Here is a 23,235-nt window from a genome sequence, read left to right as displayed (position 1 = left end):
GCTTTTTACGTACAAATTCCCCTGGGATTAAATTAAATTAAGTAATGTAAAAGCTAAATGTGTGCCCTGGAATAATCATGGACATGGAATAATAGTCAATGGAGTAGGGATGGCCATGCCTGAGTGTGAACCAGCACATCCAGATACCAGGCTCTAAAACAGCTGGGATGAATCATGTCCCCAAGGGACTATCACTCTCCATGGACTACAGCTGAGTGGGATGGTTAGTTTGGATTAGCTGTCTGGTCTCTGGATGCCTGAATTCAGGATGAAGCCTCAGCAGGACTGCAAATGGCAAGAACACTGCATTGATTGAATCAGAAAACAGAAGTTGGCTGCCAGTTGGCTGTGAGCAAGGGCAGAGTAGGGATGGGACAAAACTATGACAAAGCTGCTGGCACAGAAGTGTTAGGGGTGAAAGTAAATGTTAGAACAGCTTAAAGACACACTTAAAATGTGAAGTGAACAGCCAACCCAGTGTAAGGAAGTTTGGGGGAGTAACAAAGGGAAGGAGCTGTAACATGGTGAGTGTTTTTCTGGAGCTGCTTTGCCAGGGTGATAACAGAAGTGTACCATCACCCTACTTTTTGCCTTCCTAAAGAGCTTAAAAGAGTGTGAATTTTAAAAGAACTAATCAAATGCATATTTTCTGCTGCTGATTCGGTAAAGGAGATTTGTAAAGGGATTTGCACTGTTTGGTAATGATCTTCTCTCCCTCCAGTAATTTCTCATGTCTTCAGCACATGAAAGCACACGCGATGTAAACATCTCCAGCCCAGCTTGTCAGGCTGGACTCCTCTAGGGTTGGTGGGGAGAGGCAGAGACTTCCAGGAGTCAGTTACCTCACCCTGCAGCAGACACCTGGAACAGGTTGGATGAAATGTGCCTCGGAAGCTCTTATCTCCCCCCACTGACAGCAGGAGCTCGGGCTGCCCGAGTCAGTGACAGAGGTTTGCCATGCAGACATCTAAAATTAGATGTGTCCTGTCCCTGCTGTCTGGCAAAAGGGCTCTAATTGGCACTCCAGAGGCTGATTGGCCAACACAGGATGTGGGAATCTCATCAGCCCATTTTTGCCAGCTAAAACCTGGGATCTTATCTGGAAGTCTTGTCTACACACCTTCTGCAATCAACAGAGAAGGACAAGGGGAAAATTCCCTCTGGCTGAACGCTACCCCCAAGTGCCACTGCCAAGTCCATGTCCCTGGGCAGCTCTGCTCTGGCTGATAACTGAGCTCAGCCAAGCATTAGGCAATACTTCATTCTTCCATCCCACAGATGTTCTTGGAGCTCAGCAAACACAAACACCTTGCCTGGGCTCTCCACAGAATGTACCTGCTGCTTCCTCTTCACGCACACATGGAGGCAGCCTGCCAGTCTGTTTCCTGATAGATCTTGGAGAGCACTCACCCGGCAACACAAGAAGCCAGATTTGCTTTTTCCCCCCCTCTATTTCAGACTGAAACCCAATCTTCCATCTCAAAACATCAGGGTGCTCCTCGGTGCTGTACCAGCATTTCTGGAAGGCACTGCACAGCAGTGCTCCACTGCAGAATTCACTGGCCAGATGCACTCAGCCAGCACAGCTGGATGAGAGAAGTCCCAGTTTTAGTTCCTGCACTGAGCTCTGTCAGCACTGAACCCACAGAGCAAAGTCAAATCTCCCCATTTTTTGTCCAACATTCCCAACCATGGTGTTACACAATCCAAGCACAGTGGCAGCACATTAATTCCATGTTTCATCTTTACCATTCATTTGTTAAGACCCTCTCAAGTCAGGGGAGAGGCAGCCTCACACCTGCACAGCTGAAGGGGGGCACTGGACACCAGTTGCCAGCCAGAGGCCAAATGATCCAACACAAAGGGTGTCAGGGGAGGCAGGGACCCCCCAGCCCTGCTGCCCCTGCCCAGGGGTGTGCCCAGCACAGAGGTTCTGTCCCTCTGCAGCCCCAAGGTCTCCACACCCCTGTGCCATGCAGGGAAGCCAAGGTGAGTCCATGGAGCTGCTGTGGTGCAGCCCTGAGCTGCCCGGGGGGCTGATGCACAGCTGCCAGGAGAGGGACACAGAGCTGCTTCCTTCAGCTGCTGCCCCGTCCTGAACATGGGAAAAGCACTTCCAGACACCCCTTCTGTGTCTCCTTCCAAAGGGAATCCACAGAGACAGAACTGGGTGTTGTAACACCACTGGCTCTGGCTACCAGCAGGAAGAGGGTGCACAGGGAAGGATGTGGCACATTGAGTAAATCTGCCTAAGATGCCTGGTTTTGACAGGATGTGGAGCAGCCCAGGAGCTGGCAGGTGGGATGAGGCATGAAGGATCCCAGCTCATGTGATGCAGTCATTAATGAAGGCTCTGAGTGTGCAGAATTCCTCAGTTTTTCAATGAGCACGAGGGAGCTCTCACCTCTGGAGGAGCTGCAGTAGCTCCCAGCAGGATCCAGGCTCAGCAGCTTGAGCAGGGCCCTCCCAGGTGAACACACCTGCACCAGACAGCAACAGCAGGACAGAGGATGCTGCTGGTTACAGATGTTGCTCTTTACATGACAAGTTAAACTGAGGAAAAAAAAAAAACCAAAATGCCTTTTTTTATATGCAGAGGGCTCCCTAAAAGATTAAAAAAAATTCAAGGCAGTGTTTGGGAGTGTTTCCACTAACCTGCCCCAGGTCCCTCTGACAGTTCTATTGCCACTTGACCTGAACTCCCTGGCTGCTCCCAGCAAATCACATCTGGAGCAGCCACTGAGATGTAACAGCAGAAGGTGGAATCACTCCCATGTGAGCTCTGCATTCCCAGGGGAAGGATGAGGCCCAGCCATCTCTTCTGTCCCACAAATGAGCAGAGCAAGCTGCCCAGCAGGTTGAATGACTGTAAGCAAAACAAGCACTCCCTCAACATGTTCAGCAACTTCAGGAAGACACATGTGGGATGCACAGGGCAGCCCTGAGCGCCTGAAGAAGGGGCAGTGGTCAAAAAAACCCTCACCAGAGGAGTCGGGAAGGATCACAGGATTGTTAACACCCAACTGCCCCCTCAGGGTGCAGGAGGCCAGGCAGCCCAAGGCACCCACAGGTGACAGTCCCTCTGCAGGCAGAGGAGGGGTGGGCACTGTGTAAGCAGCAGAGCCCACTGGTCACCCCTGCTGAGCCTCAGGGTCTCTCCTATGTCCTTGCCAGCTTTCCCAGGCTCTCACATAAGCTGCTGCCCTCTCCTTGCCTTCCCAGACCTTCAGGAGAGCATGCTGAGGGCCAGGCTGTGCAGACACAAAGTGCCCAAAGATGCTGATCCTGTTCCAGTGGCACAGGGACATCGTCACCCAGAGAGCTGGGACAGGTGTGCCCCCAGCCTGGAAGAGCTGGGCACAGTGCAGGTCAGTGGGAAGGACAGGACATGGGTTCATCACAGCTTTTTGCAGAAAAAAGAGCAAAGAAGCCTTGATTGGAGTTCATTAACCAGGGAGACAACAGAGATCAGACAAAGCAGGGCAGATGTGAAGAGGCAGATGGGGAGGGAAGGAACCCATACAGAGAAGTTTCCACCTGGAGCCCTGGACAATGCTCTCAGGCACAGGGTGGGATTCCTGGGGTCCTGTGCACAGCCAGGAGCTGGACTCAGTGACCCTGATGGGTCCCTTCCAGGTCAGGGTGTTCCATGATTCTATGATTCTAAATTAGCTGCCACCAGCATCAGCCAAGAAAAATGCTCGTGCACAAGGCTGTGGCCAGGACCAAACCCCACACTGGGGCCTGAAATAACCACTGCATTTGTGGCACAGCTCGCTTAGCAGAATTAGGAAGGCACAGCAGTTCTAGGTATGGATTAACTTAAACACTTACAATTCCCTACAGTGGGACTTTTCTCTGCCTGGAAGGAAGGAAGCACCCAGTGCAGCTTGGAGCTCAATGCCTCATTCAGCACCCCTGGAGAGGGGATCAGCAAACCTCTCGAAATGCTCAAGCAGGACTTCAGCACATCACTGGGATGCAGGCAACCACCAGGATTAAACCATTCTCCAACAAGTAGGAGAATGTGGAAAACACAAGTGGGTCACAGGGTAGGGCATGGCTCCCTCTGCTCCTCAGAGTGGTGCCTGGCACAGGTCACAGGGACCAAGCTTGCACAACCAGTCCCCTCCCAGCTGATGCTCACACCCCCCAGCTTTGCTACTCTTCACCTACTCTACATTCATCTCATTTACAGCTCTGGTTCTTGTTCTGTGTCCAGTTTCTGCTTCCCACGTCTGCTGAGGCATGGGCAGGGAGACAGGACAGTGGTTAATTCTGACTGCCAGGCCAGGAGCAGCAGTTCTGACCTAGGACTTGGTGGGGCAGACACGACTGAAAACATCACCCTGTGCAAGGTGGGGATGGGAGTCACAAATCTGGGAAGTGGCAACAGCACAGGAGGGTGGAGATCATGGAGGATGGCTGTGCTCTCTGCACTGCAGCACCTTGAAGATGCAGGAGAAAACAGTTCAACACCCAAAGGTGGTGTGAGCAGGTGACACAGGAAAACATTTAACCACCTAAAACAGAGAGGGGGCATTGAAGAGTATCAGATGACTCCCCCTACTCCAAAACATCTCAAAAATACCAGCCTACAGCAAGAGACTTCCCAAGTTAGACCCTGAGAGGCAAAACATGCTTCTACTCTCCCATGGTGCAAAACAGAAGAGAAGACAGTGAGTGCTGATCCTCCTACCCACAGGGAGCAACCCAGGATCCAGCTGAAATCATGAATGATTCCTAGGGGCTCATGTCTCTTCATTTTAAGACATCTGGAAAAGTTGAAGTCCTTTGGAATCCTAAGTGATGTCCAAATGCTGTCTGTGAGACAGGAGATCAGGCTGGATGGTGATGGTTCCTTCCAGAAGAAATTCACATGGATATGTTCATTTAGATACAGTAAGTGCCTCTAAGCTCATGGTCTGAGACCACTTTCCAAAAACCCAACAGCATAAACAAAGAACTGTCCATAAAAGATGGGCTTTACAATGTTTGGTTTAACCCCCTCTGTTCTGCTGCCCTGGAAGCAGAGCTGTGCATAGGAATCACTCACCTGCTGGAACACTGCAGAGGGCAGATTTTGCTACTGGGATTGGATTTTCTTTCATTCTGTCTTAAGTAAGATACAGGCAATGGCAGCTCTCCAGCTCACCTTTCTTCACCTCTTGAGAGCAACAGGGGTCACAGTAAAATCCCAGAATGGTTCAGGTTGGAGGGAACTTTGAAGTTCATCTCACTTCACCCCTGCCATGGCAGGGACACCTCCCACTGTCCCAGGCTGCTCCCAGCCCCATCCAACCCAGCCCTGGGCACTGCCAGGGATCCAGGGGCAGCCACAGCTGCTCTGGGCACCTGTGCCAGGGCCTCACCACCCTCACAGGGAAGGATTTCTTCTGATCTCCAATCTAATACTGTAGGATCCTGGCTCTGGGTAACTAATGACTGGGAAGCAAAGTCTCCCCTGGTCCTGTGTAGCCTCCAGTGGATTTTGCCTCTGTAACAAATTACCCTTTTAGCTCAGAGACAGTATCTGCCTTGTTTTCTCCGCAGGCCCCACACGCCCAAGCACAGCCCTGTGCTGGCTCAGCCCTTCCAGCGGGCGGTGAGGGCATTTCATGGCCAGGCAGAGCTGTGATTACAGCCCTTCATCCTCACCCTAATAAAAGGTGCAGGGGCAGATGCCAACGACTCCAATCTGGCACCATCACTTGTGGAGTCTCCTGCCCATAAACACAGGGGAGGGTTCAGCCTGACCACACGCTGTCCCACATCCAGAGCACGGAGCTGTTCTCCCCTCCAGGCCAGCCCAAGGACTCCAGAGCTCTCCAGCCTCGATGGTGCTGTGCTCCCAGCCCCTGTTCCCATGGCATGGAGAACATGAGCTCAGGTTTAAATTCCACAGCAGGAAAGGGGTTAAAGTTTAAATAACTGTTTTGTATATGAATTAATGTATGTAGTTTTGAGCCAAAATATCTACCATTAATTTTTCCACCTATTTCAGGAGCAGTAAGATACACAAAGTAAAGTTTATTTTGGTACTTGGTATACTTCACTCTCATTAAAAATAAATTAATCAGCAAATTCCTACACAGCTCAGCCTTCTTTTATGTAAATACAAGCCAGCTGTAATGAATTACAAGGTGTTATTATCTCACACACACTGTATAATACTTCACACATAAGAGGTTTCTCTGCTTAGCTCAGCTTTCAACAAAAGCATCTTAAATAAACTGCAAGCAAGTTGTTTGGGCTGTAATGTTTTCACAGAGAAGGGATACACCTCACACAGAGAGAGGGGCTCTTTACATGCCTCATTTTATAACAAGTTAAACTGAGGAAGCTCGTTCTGGAAAAAAAAAAAACACCTTTTTTATACACAGAAGGCTCCCTAACAGAAGATTTTAAAACAACCCCACAAGTCAGTGTTTGGGAGCCTCTGTGCTGCATCCCACTGCCTTTAAAACAGGGAAGGGATGGCAAATATTCCCCAACACGCACACACAAAGAAAGCAACTTGGGAAGGAAGAATAGTCACAACCAGGCACAGTTTCACTTTCACCAGACTAAGGAGTCACAAATTAAGGATTAAATTCATAAATTAAGGATTATCACCTTCTACTTTTGCTTAATACTTTTATTAGGAATAAGTCCTGATTTTATTGGGTTTATTCTTATCAAAAGCACACATGGCACAGAAAACAAACACACAGCAATTTAACCCAGACTGACATTTATTATTGACTCAGATTTTGGACAGGAGAGAAATAAAAACTCTTTTTGCCACTGACCTGGAAACAGCCTGGTGAACCATCCACCCACACAGAGCACCTCAGCCTCTGCTGATCTCATCAGTGCAGCTCCTGCTCCCCTAATTGCTGTGTTGGCACCATTTGCCTGCACAGCCATAGAAAGTTTTCACTGGTGTTGAAGGATCTTGCTAAAACCCCTGGACTGCTGCTGCAGGGGATGGAGGTCCTGTCCCAGGGACACAACAGGGATGTTCTTTTCATAAAGGAGTTCCTAGAAGACAATTCTACGAAGAATGTGGAAGTTTCAGCAAGGCAGACTGAACATCAGGTTCTGGGGCAGCTTTTAGCGCCAGCCCAGTCAGAACTGGGGCTTTAATCTCCCTCAGACAGCCAAAGTCACAGAGGATTGCTGGGGACTGTGCATTATTCTTTGCATTCTCTCACCCTTGTGCAACAAAGCGGTGAGTTCCTAAAAGGGATTTTCACAGAAAACCCTTCAGAATGTTAAAGCGATTCTTAACTCCACTAATGCAAAGATGGACCATTCCATCTTGGCATCAGACATTTAAAATATATACTTAATATCTAGGTATGCAAAGCTCACATTTACAATTACAACCATTCAGGGAGCAGAGGACACCACTGTGTCTCTGAGTAGCAGCTCTTTAAACAAGGCAAGGGACAGAAATGTCTTTTTGAGAGAACTCTACATCATGGTGAATACCTGGTTTCCTAAAGGCAGAAGGCAGCTCTGTCCATGTCAGCAAGGGCCACTCGGGTCCATAAAAAGGACAGAGGTTCTTAAAACAATGAGCATTTATTTGCAGGTGAAGATTCAGGAGTACGGCTGCTCGGGAGGCTACCGAGGCACCACGGCTGGGAGAGCTAATGAAATATCTTCCTTCCAACAGCAAACTGTTCTTCCCAACCACGCAGCCTCAGCCCAGTCCCATTGCAGCCACGCTTCCCAAGCTGTCCTGGCACGTGGATCTCAGAGTCCTTCATCGTTGTACACGGGGGACAGGGGCTTGAGGATGCTGCGGGCGTTGCTCTCCACCAGCGGCCGCCAGCTCACCTCGCCCGTGAGCAGCAGATCCTCCCCGCTCAGCGCGTCCAGGTGCTGCACCTGCAAGCACAGCCAGTCACTGCCACGTGCCCGTGGCCCAGGCAGCTCCCTCAGCAGCTACACACACACCTCGCTCCAAAAAGCAGCACAACAGGGACATTTCAGCCTACTCTGCCATTTGGGTGAGGTGGACCTAAAACGGTCACTTCCGACTGGCAAGGCCAGGATAAGGATCTGCAGATCCTCTGGAGCCACCTGCGTCACTGATGCCTCCTCTGAAGGTTTGGCAACAGGGCAAAGAGGAGCCAGCAAAGCTGCAGTGAGTCACTTCATCCTCCTGGTGGTTCCTGCAGGGAACACTGCCCAGGCCAGAGCCCCATGGAGAGCTCCCACCCTGCACACAGCCGAGGCTTCAGCCACAGAAAAATGGCCTGAGCAGGAGGGAACACCTGGGATTTATCACATCAAAGCACATGAGCTGGAAAAGGTGAACATGCAATGAATGCTCATCCTCCCAACAGAAGAATTCCCTGAATGGTTTGGGTTGAAAGGGACCTTAAAGCCCATCAGGAACATCTTTCACTATCCCAGGTTGCTCCAAGCCCTGTCCAGCTTGGCCTTGAACACTTCCAGGGATGGGGGATCCACAACTTCTCTGAGCAAGATAGTTGGGACCTACTGTAATTTTAGGGTGTAATATAAGCAAGATGAAAAAAAAAAACCCCTCTCATCATATAGCAGAGGGTCAACTTGCTGCCACTGGTCACCCTAAATATGGGAAATGAGAAAAAAAAAAAAAAGTCATTAAAGGATGAGTCAAAGATAATCCCAGCACCATTAGCTCAGGAAGGCTGGGAGAGCTGATCAGGGGCACAGTACATGCTGTGCTGTCAGTATGTTCTCCTCTGGCACCCACTAATAGCCACTGTTAAAGACAGGACCCACAAGAAACTGGGGACAACCTGGTACACGGTGTTATAGAAACAAAGGATAATTGGGCAAGGAGTTTCTCAACAGGGGAATGAATGACCCATGGTCACAGAGGGTCACACTGGGAAGCCACCTAGGGACAATGTCCTGTTCCTGACAGTCACCACCAGCAGCTTCCCCAGGAGGAGTTAAACACAGCACACAATGCTCTTTTCCTTGTCCATTTTCCCTCCCTCTCAGAATCTGTTCATTCACAGATTTTGAGTCTGAAGTGGTTGTGGATTTAATAGCCCTGGGCAAACTTTTCTTCCATAAATCTTGCCAGTGGCTTTGGAACCCCATGTGCAATTGCAGCATCCCAATCAACTGTGCCAATGCTCTGTCCCCACATTCCTGTGTCCCTCAATACCTTTCCTTCCTCACCTTTCACATGCCTTCAGGATTTCCCAGAGATGTCTCCATTTTTTCTCCCATTCTTTTTTGGGCAGGGGATTCTACTCATTGCTAAAAAAGGAGCAGTTTCACTGTCACCCTTAGTCCTCCTGTCTGAGCCTTCTTCAGGTAACGTTGGATCTGTTCTGGTGGTCAGCACCCAAACCAGACACATTATTCCAGCTCACAATGGTACTAGACATGTAAAACTGGCACCACAGCAGGATTTTATCCTCTATTTCATTCCCAGTAGTTCTGAGGATTTGTTTTACATTTTTTAAACGCTATGGAGTGCTGAACTGACATTTTTATAATGGAACTCAAGGCCTCATTCCTGTGTAGTAACAGTTCAGAGCTCACTGGTGCCTATGCAAAGCTGGGAATGTTTTCCTCAAGTGCACCACTGGCCTGCAGGAATGATCTGTCTGCACAGAACCTGTGCTCATTCCTCCACAATGTGCCACATTTTCCTGCCTGATCACTCTTTCCTATTCAACTGCTGATTGCTTCAGACCTATCCTTTGCTTGAATATCCAGAAGTGCAGCAAATTCCCCATCTGGCAAGAAATGATCCCAAATTACATATGTTTTATATGTTCTTGTCCCCAGCAAGCTTTCCTACAGCTTCACCACTGAGCATCAGCAACCTTCAGCATTTAATTAAGCCAGTCCCTCCTGAGAACGCTCTGGCATTCCCAAAGTGTCCTCAGTTCCTTAGGAAGCTCAGCCCTTTATTTCCCATTTTCTCAGACACACACTTACATACTGTCTCTCTATACCTCTATCTGATCCTGAATATGGTATTGGAAACATTACAGAGAATGATGTTGTGAAAGTTCTGGTCTTCAATTTCCTGTCCAACGCCCTCCACTTTTACTCCATAACCTCTTTCTTTGGTGCCCACATGGATTTTATCCCACCAACATTTCCTAGCGATCTGGTTCACAAAACTCCTCAGGGCTGAGAGGACAAACACTACTCAGTGCTGTCTCCTCCAGGTAATAACTGAAAGAATCAGAAATAATTCTGGAAAACAAACCTATTTGTTTCCTTTCCTCAAAGGTCACCAAGAGACTTTCAAGCTCTATCTGTTATTTCACCATGTGGAGAACCCTAACTCTTTAACACTGGTAACAATTCTACAACAAGTTTGCAGCCTATTTCTGGCACATTTTGTCAAGCCACTCTGTAGCACAGGTCCAGAAATAGCTGAGCAGGACTGCTTTCAATATTCCACTAATTTCTCTGCAGCCATTTGTCATCAAACTGCAGCAATGATCTGTTCTCTCTGGTGACCAGGGACAGGACCCAGGGCATGGCTGGAGCTGTGTCAGGGCAGGCTCAGGCTGGATACCAGGGAAAGGCTCTTCCCCAGAGGTGCTGGCACTGCCCAGGCTCCCCAGGGAATGGGCACGGCCCCGAGGCTGCCAGAGCTGCAGGAGCTGCCAGGGGCTGCCAGGGGTGGGGCTGTTGGGGTGTCTGTGCAGGGCTGGGGCTGCCCTGGGTGACCCTGGGGGTCCCTCCCAGCTCAGGACATTCCATGACTCTGTAATAAATATCACCCAGTTTTCAGATTTATCCTTTCTGCTCCTTAAAAACGATCACTGGCTATTAGAATGAGGTTTATGATGAGAATGAGCTGCACAGGGAAGCAGTGGGAGCTCCCCGAGCGGAGCAGAGCGGGGCCACACCTGTTTGCGCACGTACTCCACGAGCAGCTCCAGGTGCCGAGGGTCCTCACAGTTCCTGTTAAAAAGGTTTCTCCACAGAGCTGATGCCAGAACACGATCATCACACAGGATTCCCTAAAGGCAAGGACAGAGGGGGATTAAAAACTGCACGTGAAGAAGGTCTGAACACGAGACACCCCCAACTGGTGCACTTGGCCCCTGGCCACAGCACCTGTCCCAGAGCCGCAGCTGCCGTGGGCTCTGCACATGGAAAGGCAGCAACATCACTCTTTCCCAGAATGGAAAAACAGCCCTGGCCTTAAATTAATCTACAGAGCAGCCTGTAACCAATTTTCTGGCAAGTTAATTTGGAAAAAACCTGGGTCAGGGTATTCCTAACGTCAGAGTTGATAACTGCATTTCTATGTTATGAAATCTTTACCATAAAAATGGTGATCTTACAGAGAAGGCAGCACCACCTCATGGGAATGTGTGAAGCCTATGACACTTTAAAAAGAAAAATTAAAGGATAATTAATCCAATGTTGCAGAACTGTAGTCTGGAGTTTGCTGTTTCTCTTTGCTTTTTATTTTTCATTCTAAATGAGAGAGAAATCCTGCTCATCAAGAACTATCTAGATTTTTCCAGTTAAATCAAATTTTAGCTTTGGTTTATAAAAGAACCACATCCATTAATGTTTTTTGTCCAAATTCTCTTGAACTTTTATTGTCTTTTTAGGTTATGTAGTGCTGTCACCACAAGCTCATAACTCCTGTCTTCTGCTGACACATTTACCAAAGGCAAAAGACTTTAAAATATTCAGTTAAAAAATTTAAAAAGTCAACATTTGTCTTTAATCAAAGCAAACATTTTGTTCCCAAAAAGAATGTCAACAAAGCACAAGCAGACACATCCTGGTTATACTTATAACTAGATTAAACCTTGCATGTGTAACACTGCCCACAACTCTATGAGGTTACATTTATAATATAATAATAACACAAATCACTGAGCAAAAATCAGTATCGTGATATTAATAAGAGCATCTGAAGAGCAACACTCACAAGAGCAAAAAACCCCAATGTAATTGTATTTTCCTCTTGAAGGTCCTGCAGACACTTGTGCAGAGGTGCTTTTGCCTCCCTGCCTTATTAGGTACTGCCTGTAAATATTCTTGCACAGACTCCCTATAAATACTCTATAAATCCTCTCTTTGCTTTCAAAGTATGGCTGAGTACAGCAGGATTCAGAGGGAGGAAATGACTTAGGGGTGGCCAGTAAGGGATGGTGAAGCAGCAGAAAGAACACCCTACCTTCCACACCCATGGTTTAAATTCATATGCCCTGTGCAGTTTTCTTCTAAGAATTTTCATCCAAGGCTGCTTCCCTAACATAATATTTCTCCAAAGAAATGGACAGTGATGTCTTCCCCACCTGGACTATTCTGTGTTCAGGAATTAGATGGTTTACTTGTTGTACATTCCCTGAAAACAGCCTTCTTACCTCATCGTATCCAAACAGAGCTGCATAGAAATTTTCTGCCATCCTTTTCAAGTCTTCTTTTAGAACAGTAGAATTAATCTGAAAAACAAACCAGAAAACCATCAGCAGAGGCTTTAAGGAAGAGGTGAGGAGAAAATATTCCCAGTTTCACTGTGAGTGGACAAAGAGCCACCAGTGCCCCAGCCCACCTGAGTGAGATTTGGCTGCAAGCAGGAGTGAGTCCCTCTGGAACCCCTTGGGACACAGCTCCATCAGTTCTGACACACCTGAGGTTGGTGTGAGCTCACAACTGGCAGGAGCATCCCAGCCCACAGCTCTGCCTCCAGCTGCAGGAGGGGAGAGAAAATGCTGCTGGGGGAGAGTGAGGCAAGGCTGCCCTTGCAGTGGCAGCACAGCCCAAGAGCATGGGGACCCCTCTGTAGTCAGCTACTGAGCAGCTACTCCACACCTTCATCCATCCATAGAAACCCTTTGTTTTTCAATGGTTTTTTTGTCCCCAAAGCACAGACTGCAGGGATGGATGTGCTACTACAGTGGAAGTACAGGAATGCTAAAGACAGAGACACCACCCTGCCACTGCTCCTCCTGTGCTGTCCACACTGACTCTCAGCCAGCAAGAACATGAATTCTGCCTCTCCAGCATCTCTAGCAGCTCAGACTCCCAACTTCTGGACTATGATTAAACTTCTTTCAGAGTCTGTGATGACACAGCAACTTCTCCCATGCTCTAAGTGTGACTCAGTCCAAGTTCCATGCTGACCTTTAACTAAATTTAGTAATTGCTTCAGTATTTGCTGGGTTGGCCTAAGCCACCCATTGGTGTGAGAACTGACCCCATGTCAGCTTAAAATGGGACTGGACCAACTGCTGGGTGCAGAGGGATGGCTGAAATGCCTCCTGTGCATCTCCCTCACCCACACTGCCTGTCCCTCTTGCCTCTGCTCTTTACCTCTGCCAACAAAGTGATGCAGTTCCTCCCCCAAGGGCCCAGCTACACTTTGGTAAAGTTTCTTCTTTGTACTGACTCCCATGAGGGATCCAAGAGACACAAGGCATTTCTTTTCTACAGCTCTCACATGCTCCAGAAGTACAAAAGACAAGGCCAATAAGCCCTGCACACCAGCAGGACACTCAGGTGTGACACTGCACTCTGCAGAGACAGGATTCACAACCAGCCCAGCACATCCACCACACTGGGAACCCCTTGTCCTGAATCCTCTCTCAGTATCCTTATGAGTATTCACCTTGGCAATTACACAACAGCTTTTCTAACAAAATATGAGTTAGTTTCTGTCAAGTGAACAAATTTCCAGTTCATATACTCTTCCCTTAAACCACTGTCTTTTTTCATCTGTTGATTTTTATAGCAATGCACATAGTGCAAACACAAGGAAAATTCCTTTTATGTCAGTTACTCATATTTTTCCATTAATATAAACTATTAAAATTCATGCAGATATTTTATAGGCTATCAAGATTTGGAGACTGGTTATTACTGAATGTTTAAAAAAAGAACTAAACATAAGAAATCAGAGGGTTAAATGATGACTGCAACTTCTGTAATGACTTAATTAAATTTTTATTGAGTACATAAACTATGATGTCATTTCTACCCAACCATGGTCAAACCTTCTATGCATGTCAGAGATCGTGGTTTTTCTCAATAGAACATACTTCTAAATAAGCTGCACTTCTACAGCTCTAATAAGGGGGAGCAGGTCTCATGTAACACACTCAATAAATTATCCTTCCATTTTAAACAAACAAATTCCATGAGTTATTATATATTTGCCACGCACTTTTTATGACATAATAAAAATGTTACCTCAAGGATTACTTAACACATACTACAAATGTTACAGCAGGCAACTGCAAGGGGCAAAGAAAACAAATAGTCCCATTACAGAGACAAGTCCTGGACTATACATCCCTGGGGAAGCAGCTTTCCCTACTAAAACCAAAGAGCAGCAGCTTTAGGTTAGCAAGAAACAGACTGATGAAGGAGATAAGCAAGTTAAACAAACATGGCAATAAATACATCTTAAAAGACAGTTTCAGATAAAAAATCTGAGTTTGGGGATGGAGCTGTATCTTATGCAATGAAATGATATTTAAAGAAATATTGCAGTTTCTGAAGAATACAACTGGCATCAGTCAAGTACAAACACTGAAGGGAAAAAAAATCCTTCTTTATAAATCAAGAAAAATGAGCAATTCCAAAGCAGTGTTTGCTGGAAGTGCTTCCTCCTTCAAAGCTTGTACAAGTTCTTGCCACTGGCAAGCTTCAGGATCTGGTTGGTTGTGATTCTGCTGACTCTTCCACAGTTTGTTAGTAAGAAGAATAACTGCTAGAGAATTCCAAGTGAGTAATTGCTAATAACAAGGAAAAAATCAGTAACATCTGGAGCTCTTCTTGGGACCTTGCCCCTTTGCCTTCCTTGGAGCAGCCCAGTGCAGAGCTGCCACTGGACAGATTTATGGGCTGAGTGACACAGGACTGTGTTAGTTCAAAACAAGGAACCCATTTTTGGTACACATCCCACCTTTACAAGACCTCTGACACAAGGAAATGTGCAGCTAACGTTATCTCCCTGCTACAGGTCACAACTGTTCTCTGAAAGGCTCCATGAGCCTTTCTGTGGGAGCCTTTCTGTTCTGCCTGTGGGACAAGTGCAGCAAGCAGCTGCTGGATTTTCCATGTCACTGTGAAAAAACCATCTCCAGCCTCAGGGAGTTCATGTGCATCATCCAACAGCCACGTGCTGAGGGTGACTCTGCAGCAAAGTCTCAAAGAAGGTTTTGTATTCTAAGAAGATTTCTAGGGAAGGAAGAGCACAGTGCTCTCCTGTCCTGCTGGACACGTAGCAAAAGACCTAACACATGGCCATGGTGTTTAAAGGGAATGCTGCTCTGGAATTAGCCCATGTCAGTGTCCTCTGAAGGACCAAGAGCTTCCTCTGGAAATGCATCTCCTCCTCCTCCTCCTCCCCACTTGATTTGGCTCATGGTGCAGAGTAGGATCAGTGCGTACAGACTGGAAGGCAACAAACGACAGGGCAAGAGGAACAGCCTCAAGTTGTGCCAGGAGAGGTTTAGATTGGACATGAGGGAAAAGAAACAACAGAAAGACTTTTAAAACACTGGCACAGGCTGCCCAGGGCAGTGGTGGAGTCACCATCCCTGGTTCAAAAATTGTGTGGATGTGGCAGTTGAGGACATGGTTTAATGGTGAACATGGAGGTGCTGCTACTGACTGATGGGGACGGGATGATTTGGATGGGGCTTCCCAACCTTAACAATTCCATGGCCTCTGATGTGCTCTGCCTGCTCAGAGCCACCAGCCCAGGGGCTGAGGGGCAGCCCATGCCCTCAGAGCAGGACAGGGGATCCCTGGCAGTGTCACTGCCCCAGCTGGGATGGCCATAGGCTGCACTGCCTTGAGCACTGCACCAGGAGCTTCTTTCTGCTTCAGCTTCTGCCAGCATGTGTTGCACCCTTAAGCTACTTTAACACATTAATCCTTCCATAGACTATAAAGCCAGAAGGGGCACTTCTAACTGCCTTGTACAAGCACTAGTCATTGAATTCCAGGCAGCAATTCCTCTCTTTAGGCTGCAAGTTATGCTTGAACTAGATTTTTTTATGAAGAGATTTCAGCCAGAAGAAATGATTAGATCATAGAACCTGACCCTCTGCATATCACAGACCATTACATTTCACCGAGTTCCCCCTGTACTAAGCTCACTAAGTTGTGTTTGGCTAAAGCATATCAGCCTCACAGTTGAACATGTGTATCTCATTTCATATTTGAATTTTCTGGCTTGGGTTTCCACCCCCTCATTCTCATTATACCAATCCTGCTGGAATAAATAGCAGGATTTATTCTGTACAATGTGTTTGCTCCTGTACCTGTACAGGATGGATGTGCCAGCAGAGTCATCTCTTCAAACCAGGACTGGGCTCTTCCAGGTGTCACCCCACACCAGCAGCACCCTCCTGGAGTGGGCAAAGTTGCAACAGCAAAGCAGTGGTTTATGCTGATAGAGTACAAATTAATCCATGCCTTGTGCAAAACAAGTTCCACAGGTCTGAGTGCACTCATCTTGTCATGGCTGAGTCCACTCTGGGGGCTCCTGCAGCCCCACTGCCATAAACTTCAGCCACTCTCACTCACTTCTGACTGCTGGAGCAGGAATATCAGCAGAAGTTCCTCAAGGAGATACAGGACCAAACTTCCATGGTAAAAAATGCCACTCCACAAATATTTAGGCTTTTTAATGCCCCCTCTCTCAAGTTGGAATAGGACAGAATTACTTGTAATATGGTTTATGTTATTTATAAATAATATATAAGCACTTGCAGTTATATATGGGCTTTTTGAGTGTTTGCTCAAAACACTGTGTTAAAACACACATGACCTTAAATGGGCAAACACAGCCCTTTTATTTCATCCTGTAACATCAGCACTGCTTGCAGGACAGTAATTTTAACATGACTGAGACTGTAGCTAGAATAAAAATGATTAAATAAAAAAGATTAGGAAGATTCCTGTAGCAAGGAGCCATAACAGCCAGCTCCTTCAGGCGCATACTTGTGAAATGACAAAGATATTAAAGAAATTATTTTTCCAATCTTCAATTTTTGAGCCTTTTATTAACTGCTCTGCTACTTTGTCTGCAAAGCAGATCACTGTTTGTAATTGGCCACAGCTTGAGTCCTGTATGTTTTAAATATGAACTCTTCTGATAAATTCTCTATTTTTTAATTAGAAGTAATTTTGCAATACACCTCCATAACCATTAACTTCAGAGAACAATCTTCAATATTCAGTGATAACCTACCCCAATATTCTTTTAACCTGGACAAAAGGTAAACGTTGGGTTGTAGCAGAACCAGCTCCTGCCAAAATCTTCAGTCCATAAAATACAACATGTTAATGGAAAAAGTTGTGCATGCTCTACCTTCACAACAATTGTGCAATCATCAATAAGTTATACAATATTACCTACATCTTTCAGCAAAAGCAGATGCTCACCCCTACCTTTCTGCTACCCAGAAAATGAGGTTTGTTCCCATCTTGCAGTTCATTAATTTGGAAGCTCTGCCATGGTAAGAATTACAGATGCAGAGCAGATCACAGTACAATCTGAACTGTATTCAGTGGCTTACTCCAAATTCCTGCTTCCCTGCAGAACGTGGCTGGCAGAGCTCACCGATAACCTCTCAAGAGAAGGATCAGGGAGAAGAGGTCAAATTGTTGGGCTCTGTCAAGTTGTGCTGATTCTCTGTAAGGTGAGCAGTTGTCAAAGGATTTTCTTGTAATGTTTCCTGAAAAACCTAGTTGCTAAAAGCCTAAAGCTAACCAATGTGTCTCTGAACACACTAGAATCAGGAATTCAGCCTGATAAACTGCTAAGGGAAATTTCAGAACCAAGTTTGAAAGAAGCACCTGGAGAAGACAGTAGCAAAGGCAGATAAATCATTAAGGTAAATGTTCACCATGAGCACTCACAGAGTTCCTGTAAAGCTCCAGTTCCTCACTGAGACAAACCCCAGGGCCTGCCAGGAAGGGTCACACACCAGGAACACTGACCAGACCAAGGGGCCACCTACCAGGGTATCCTGCCTTCAACAGCAGCCAGAACCCCTGAGAAAAGGCCAAACCCTAGAGAAGCTGATATATACTCCCTCCAAAGATTCTCCCAACTAATTCCAGCTAGGAATACTTCCCAACTCTTGCTATTTGTTTAGACAGTAACCTCCAAAAGGTCTCCATGTCCAGCAGCTTGTGCAGGGAGCTTTCTGCACTCACCATGTGCTTCAGCAAGAAGCGCCCTGGTCTGTACCCCTGAGGAGATCCATCTCCTCCTGTGGGGACCCCTGGCTCCTGCTGGCTGCATCTGCTGGCCCAGTCTTTCCACAGGATCAGGCAGTGAACACTCATTGCTCCATCACCTTCTCACAGCACTCAGGATTTTGAGAGTCAGAGAATGATCCCAGACTGGTTTGGGTTGGAAGAAGGGACCTTCAAGCCCATCCATTTCCAACCCCTGCCTTGGGCAGGGACACCTTCCACCAGACCAGGCTGCTCCAAGCCCTGTCCACCCTGGCCTTGGACACTCCCAGTCCATCATATTCCAGATGTGATCCACTCATAGAGAAAGGCTTCTGATTACTTAATAAAAACCAAGAACAACAAAATTCCAGGGATCATAAAGTACTAAAATAAATTAAACATCTTAGCTAACATTACCAGAGAGACAGGAAAGGTGGCATCCATTCTGAAAAGTCTTTCAGCAGAAACAGATAAGTACAAATTAGTAGAAAATACAGTAGATGAAAATAAAAATCACAGATAATTATGACCAGCAATATTCAATGCTGATAAAGGTACCTGTAGTAGGTGTTCAAAAAAAAGTCCATAAAACCTATTTAACAACATGCACACATCTGGCAGTTACAGTTTTGAAATGGATCTTTAAGAGAAAAAATTAAGTTGAACAATTCAATAGTGAAGAAAAGACACATCAATTTTAGGAATTATTATGAAAGGAATATAAACCAAAAGAGGAACCCTATTCTGCATAAATCCATAATGTACTGCATATAAAATGGTGTGCATAATTGTCACCTTTTGATCTCTGAACAAATCTAAAAGTAGTAGAAAACACACAGAAAAAACCATGATGACATGATGACACATATGAGCAAACACTCAGGAAACTTTTCAGGATGAAGTGAGGAAGAAGAGATGATGGAGAGGCAAAGTCATAACTGGTATCAAGCAGATAAACAAGGAATTACTGTCCACTGTTTCTCATTAAAAAAGATGTAGAAAAGAATCTAATGAAATGATGAAATAATATGTTAAAATATAGGTGTTTTCTCATGCAATGCATTTAAATGGCAGGAGTCACTGCCACAGGGCATTAAAGAGCAAAAATTATGGAAGAGGCAACAAAGAGCTGCACATTCCTGGAGGATTCCTGTCAGTGATCCCCGTGCAGCTCTCGGGTTACTCATTAGTGAATGCCAGGAGAATGTACCAGAAGGAACTGACCCACAGTTCTGCTTCTTATCCCTTATCCCAACTATCTCTGGTCATTGGCAGCCACAGCACACACTGGATCTTCATCTGACAGCAGCAGGAGCTCTGAGCATGTTCAGCTTTGTCCATATTTTGCTGACCTTTGCAGATACTGCTGGTATCTCTCCTCTCTGGGTCTCTGTTCTTTCCTGCCCTGACTTCCAGCAGGACAGGCACAGCTCATAGATGATCCTGGGCACCAGACTCAGGTCACTTTGCTGACTTGGCAGGAATTTCACCTGAAAAGTGCTAGTGCTATTAAAAAACCTGGTCCCTTACCATAGCCTTTAATGCCCTCATGGAAAGAGGCCACATTTTATGTAGCAGTATGAGCAAAAATGATCCCGCTTATACCAAATAGGTCATCCTACCCTAGGGGAAAAATAGTTAAGAACATAAAAAAAAAAATTTTCTCCAGAATTTGGGGCCAGGACCAGCTTCTGTTGGAGGGGAACAGCAAGGCACCCATCTCCTCTCCTAAAAAAGCTGTCCAAAAAACGTTTGTTTCATTTCAAATGGAGTGGCAATTGCTAGAGTCCATACAATTAGTCAGCAATTAACCAGCCTAATCCTTACTGCTACAACCTTTATCCAGTGACAGAGGCCAGGATAAATGCAAATACTCACAACTACTATCACTTTTTCAAATTCATTTCTGGATGCCTGGCAGTCTGGCTGATTTATGTTTGCTCCATCAGCCTCCCCTCTCTCTCCTGGCAGGGCCCTGCTCATACGTGACCTGTTTGACATTCTCCCATCAGTTCCACATTTGGGTAAAATTCTAATTTGAAGTCACATTGCTTTCACCTTCTACCAATATTCTGCACCTTCTGGTTTCAATCATAAGCTGAGAAAAACCCGATTTCCCCAAGCATTCCTCCTCCCCAGGGCTTCAAACACACACAGGCCACAGAACAGTTAACAGTTAAATATTTTCTTGCCAATATTTTAAGAGTGCAGAAGGTTCCAAATTGCTGGTAAAATAAACAATGCCAGACTGTGAAAACTCCTGCCTGCCATATACTCTGATGTTAACAAGAGTTTCTTTATTACTGTAACCTTTCAGAAGAGAACAAAAATTATTTCTCTACCCTAGTTCTGCCCTCAAGTAAAAGGCAAAGGAGGAAAGCGAACCATGAAAAGGCTGCAGGGTAAGATATTGTGAGTTTTCCATCTTACTTCTGCATTTCATTCGGATTCGATGCTGCTGTGAATAAATAAACTTCCAGAAGATCCTAAAAACATGGGCAAGGATTTTTCCTTACACAGTTTCCTGATTAACACAGATTAAACCTATATATGGGTTATCTTCCCTCCTGCAAGGACATAATAAAACAGGAAATACAAAAGTGTAAATTTAGGGTGCTCTCAAGGAGACATATAATTTTTAAGCTCTTGGTACCTGGCTTTGTCCTCTGGGGCTTTAGTCCTGTATTTCTATCAATTACAGAGGCTCTGACTCTTGCCCACTTTTAAAGAATGAAGTCTTCAAACAGCACGTCCAAACAGAACTGCTGGTACTCAGCATCAATGAGACAAGTGACTCCAGAGCTCAGGGGAACCCCCAAAACCCCTGCTCACCCACAGGCCTGCCTTGTGCTCCCTGCCAGGCCCTTCTGCATGCCCAAGCCCTGTGAAAACCCACTCAGACCAGGGCTGCTCATTTCACATTACAGACCAAGACTGCAGTGACCCCATCTCCCATCCATGACAGCCCAGCCATAAAATTGTCCCTTTTGTGTGCATTTGCCCTCCTGGCCACAGGGCTTCCCGACTAACTTGAAAATCAACATGATGAACACTTGCTACCAACTAAAAGAGATCTCCAAGATTATCTATGCTGGTATTTTAAGCTTTGGCATTATTTCCTGACCTTTGAATAAAATAAAAACATTCAAGTTCTTATGGCAGTGTAATCGGAATTAACTAATTAACAGAGACAAAGCAAGTGCTGTGTAAGACCAGGAAGAGAAGAGGAAGATTGAGGACAGAAAAAGGAATAGAATCCATTGAGATTCCCAGACCAGAATGGAAAACAGCAAAGCACCTCAGTTTCCCTAGACTGTACAGAAGTATCCTATGCTGTGGCTTTAGTAGGGCTGTAAAAGAACCCAGAGGAGTCAGCAAGTGTGGAAGCAGGCACTGGGATTACTGCAGGGATTGCACTTGCACTTCCTGATCATTATCTTTTCTTCTCCTGTGGGAGCAGTTAGCAAAGGCAGTCAAAAAAAAAAGTTTCAAAGAGTTGCCAGTTCTGTAAATGGATAAAATGGGCCAGAGGACTCAGAAAATTGAAGCAAAAAATAAACAAAGCTCCAGCAATAAAATACAAGACTCAATCCTGAAGTGGAAGAAGATATCAGTGACTTTCTATCTGCAGAGAAAAGCACGAGCAACAATGTGATTAAAATGTATGGGAACAACAGAGCAGCTCTCAGTGGTTTGTTTGGCTCAATTTAGAACAGACTCTGGTCTTGGTATTATTTCTGTTTTTATGGAGAAGCTTGAAAACACATTCTGAGGGAAGAACTTTCCCTATATAACAGACATAGAGTAATATAACACTGAAAAATACATCATTCTGAAAAAAAAGGTATCTCTAGAAAAGGTGCCACAAGGCAGCTTCCAGTGTAATTCCTGCAGGCACTCAAGCAAGGCACAGAACATGCCAACAACACCACCTTACAGTAACAGGATCCAACACATCTGGGAAATTTAAATTGATTTTTTTGTGCCAGAATTGATTTTTTTATGCCAGAAAACTGGGGCAGGCCGTCTGAAGAGAGCCCAAGAATTTATTATTATACTTTGATTTCAATACCAGGTATCCTCAGCATGGCCCAAACATTTCAGCCAGGTGTGCTGGTTCCACAGATGCTGTCTCTAGAACAACTGCATAACAAACACCTTGAGAGAGAGATCCATATTTCAAAGCTCCAGGTGCTGGTAAAGCTACATTTGCATCATTACAGTTTGTTCCAGACATCATCACAGCTGAGATAATTCAAGGTAACATTCCATGCATGTGCACTATCCTGCATATTTAAGTTATTAAGATTTCCAGAATCAAGTTTACTGAATTTCCTCTGGAAAAATACCTACTATTATTCATCCATGAAATGACAAAGTACTGGAAACTTAGTGTGAACTTTCAAGCTCTTTGAGAAAAGATCAAGGGTTGATGAACTTTTTTTGGTGATGTTCTTAAAACAATAACTTCAGGTAAAACTAATCATACAATGTCTGGTATCCTATTTTAAAAATGCCACAAAAACTATACAGAACAATTTTCTATCTCACTACTCTGGCAAGGGTTTAGTTTCTTTGTTGTTTTTAAAGGGAACTAGAAACTGGTGAAATTTTATATATTCCAACTGGTCATCAAAAATCATAACATTTTTCTCCTTAAAATGTCCTAGTAAAGCACTTCAAAATATACATAGATAATTTAAAACTCAAACTTCTCTTCTTTAGTTTTATAGGTATTTAAAAACCTTTTTCAACTGTACTGAACACTATCCTCTGTCTCATAACCCAGTCCATTTCCTCAAACAAAATCAATACCTTCTCTGCAATGTTTTGCTTCAGTGCATTCCCTTCATCCCAACTCCCCATTCCAGCCCCAAAATACTGCACCCACTTTCCTCCTGCCCCATTCTCTCTCAAAAATGTAGTTTCATTTGATATCCTGTGTATCCAAAACTGACTCCATGACTTCCCATCAGATTTTAGAGCAGGCCTGGAGAGGACCCCTGGACACCCCAGGACAGCAGCTTCCCACTTCAATTCATTATT

At 45.6% G+C, this 23,235-nt stretch overlaps 1 protein-coding gene across 1 annotated transcript in view; it reads right to left on the bottom strand.

Annotated features, from left to right (window-relative positions):
- Positions 1-6,010: 6,010 nt before the first annotated feature.
- Positions 6,011-23,235, bottom strand: part of LOC128935828 (ubiquinol-cytochrome-c reductase complex assembly factor 1) — a 47,569-nt gene continuing 30,344 nt past the window's right edge. Inside the window, exons 8-10 of the mRNA XM_054274384.1 lie at positions 12,354-12,431; positions 10,872-10,985; positions 6,011-7,878 (exon numbers count right to left, since the gene is read on the bottom strand). Of these exons, the coding sequence (XP_054130359.1) occupies positions 7,744-7,878; positions 10,872-10,985; positions 12,354-12,431 (327 nt within the window). The 3' untranslated portion in view covers positions 6,011-7,743. The remainder of the gene's footprint in view (positions 7,879-10,871; positions 10,986-12,353; positions 12,432-23,235) is intronic.

This window comes from Melozone crissalis, unplaced genomic scaffold (genome assembly GCF_028551555.1).
Source record: "Melozone crissalis strain CALT ecotype California unplaced genomic scaffold, PUWL_Pcris_2 ptg000017l_1, whole genome shotgun sequence".
Lineage (NCBI taxonomy): Eukaryota > Metazoa > Chordata > Aves > Passeriformes > Passerellidae > Melozone > Melozone crissalis.
Note: the sequence above shows the minus strand (reverse complement) of the source record. Positions and strands in the feature narration are given on the sequence as shown.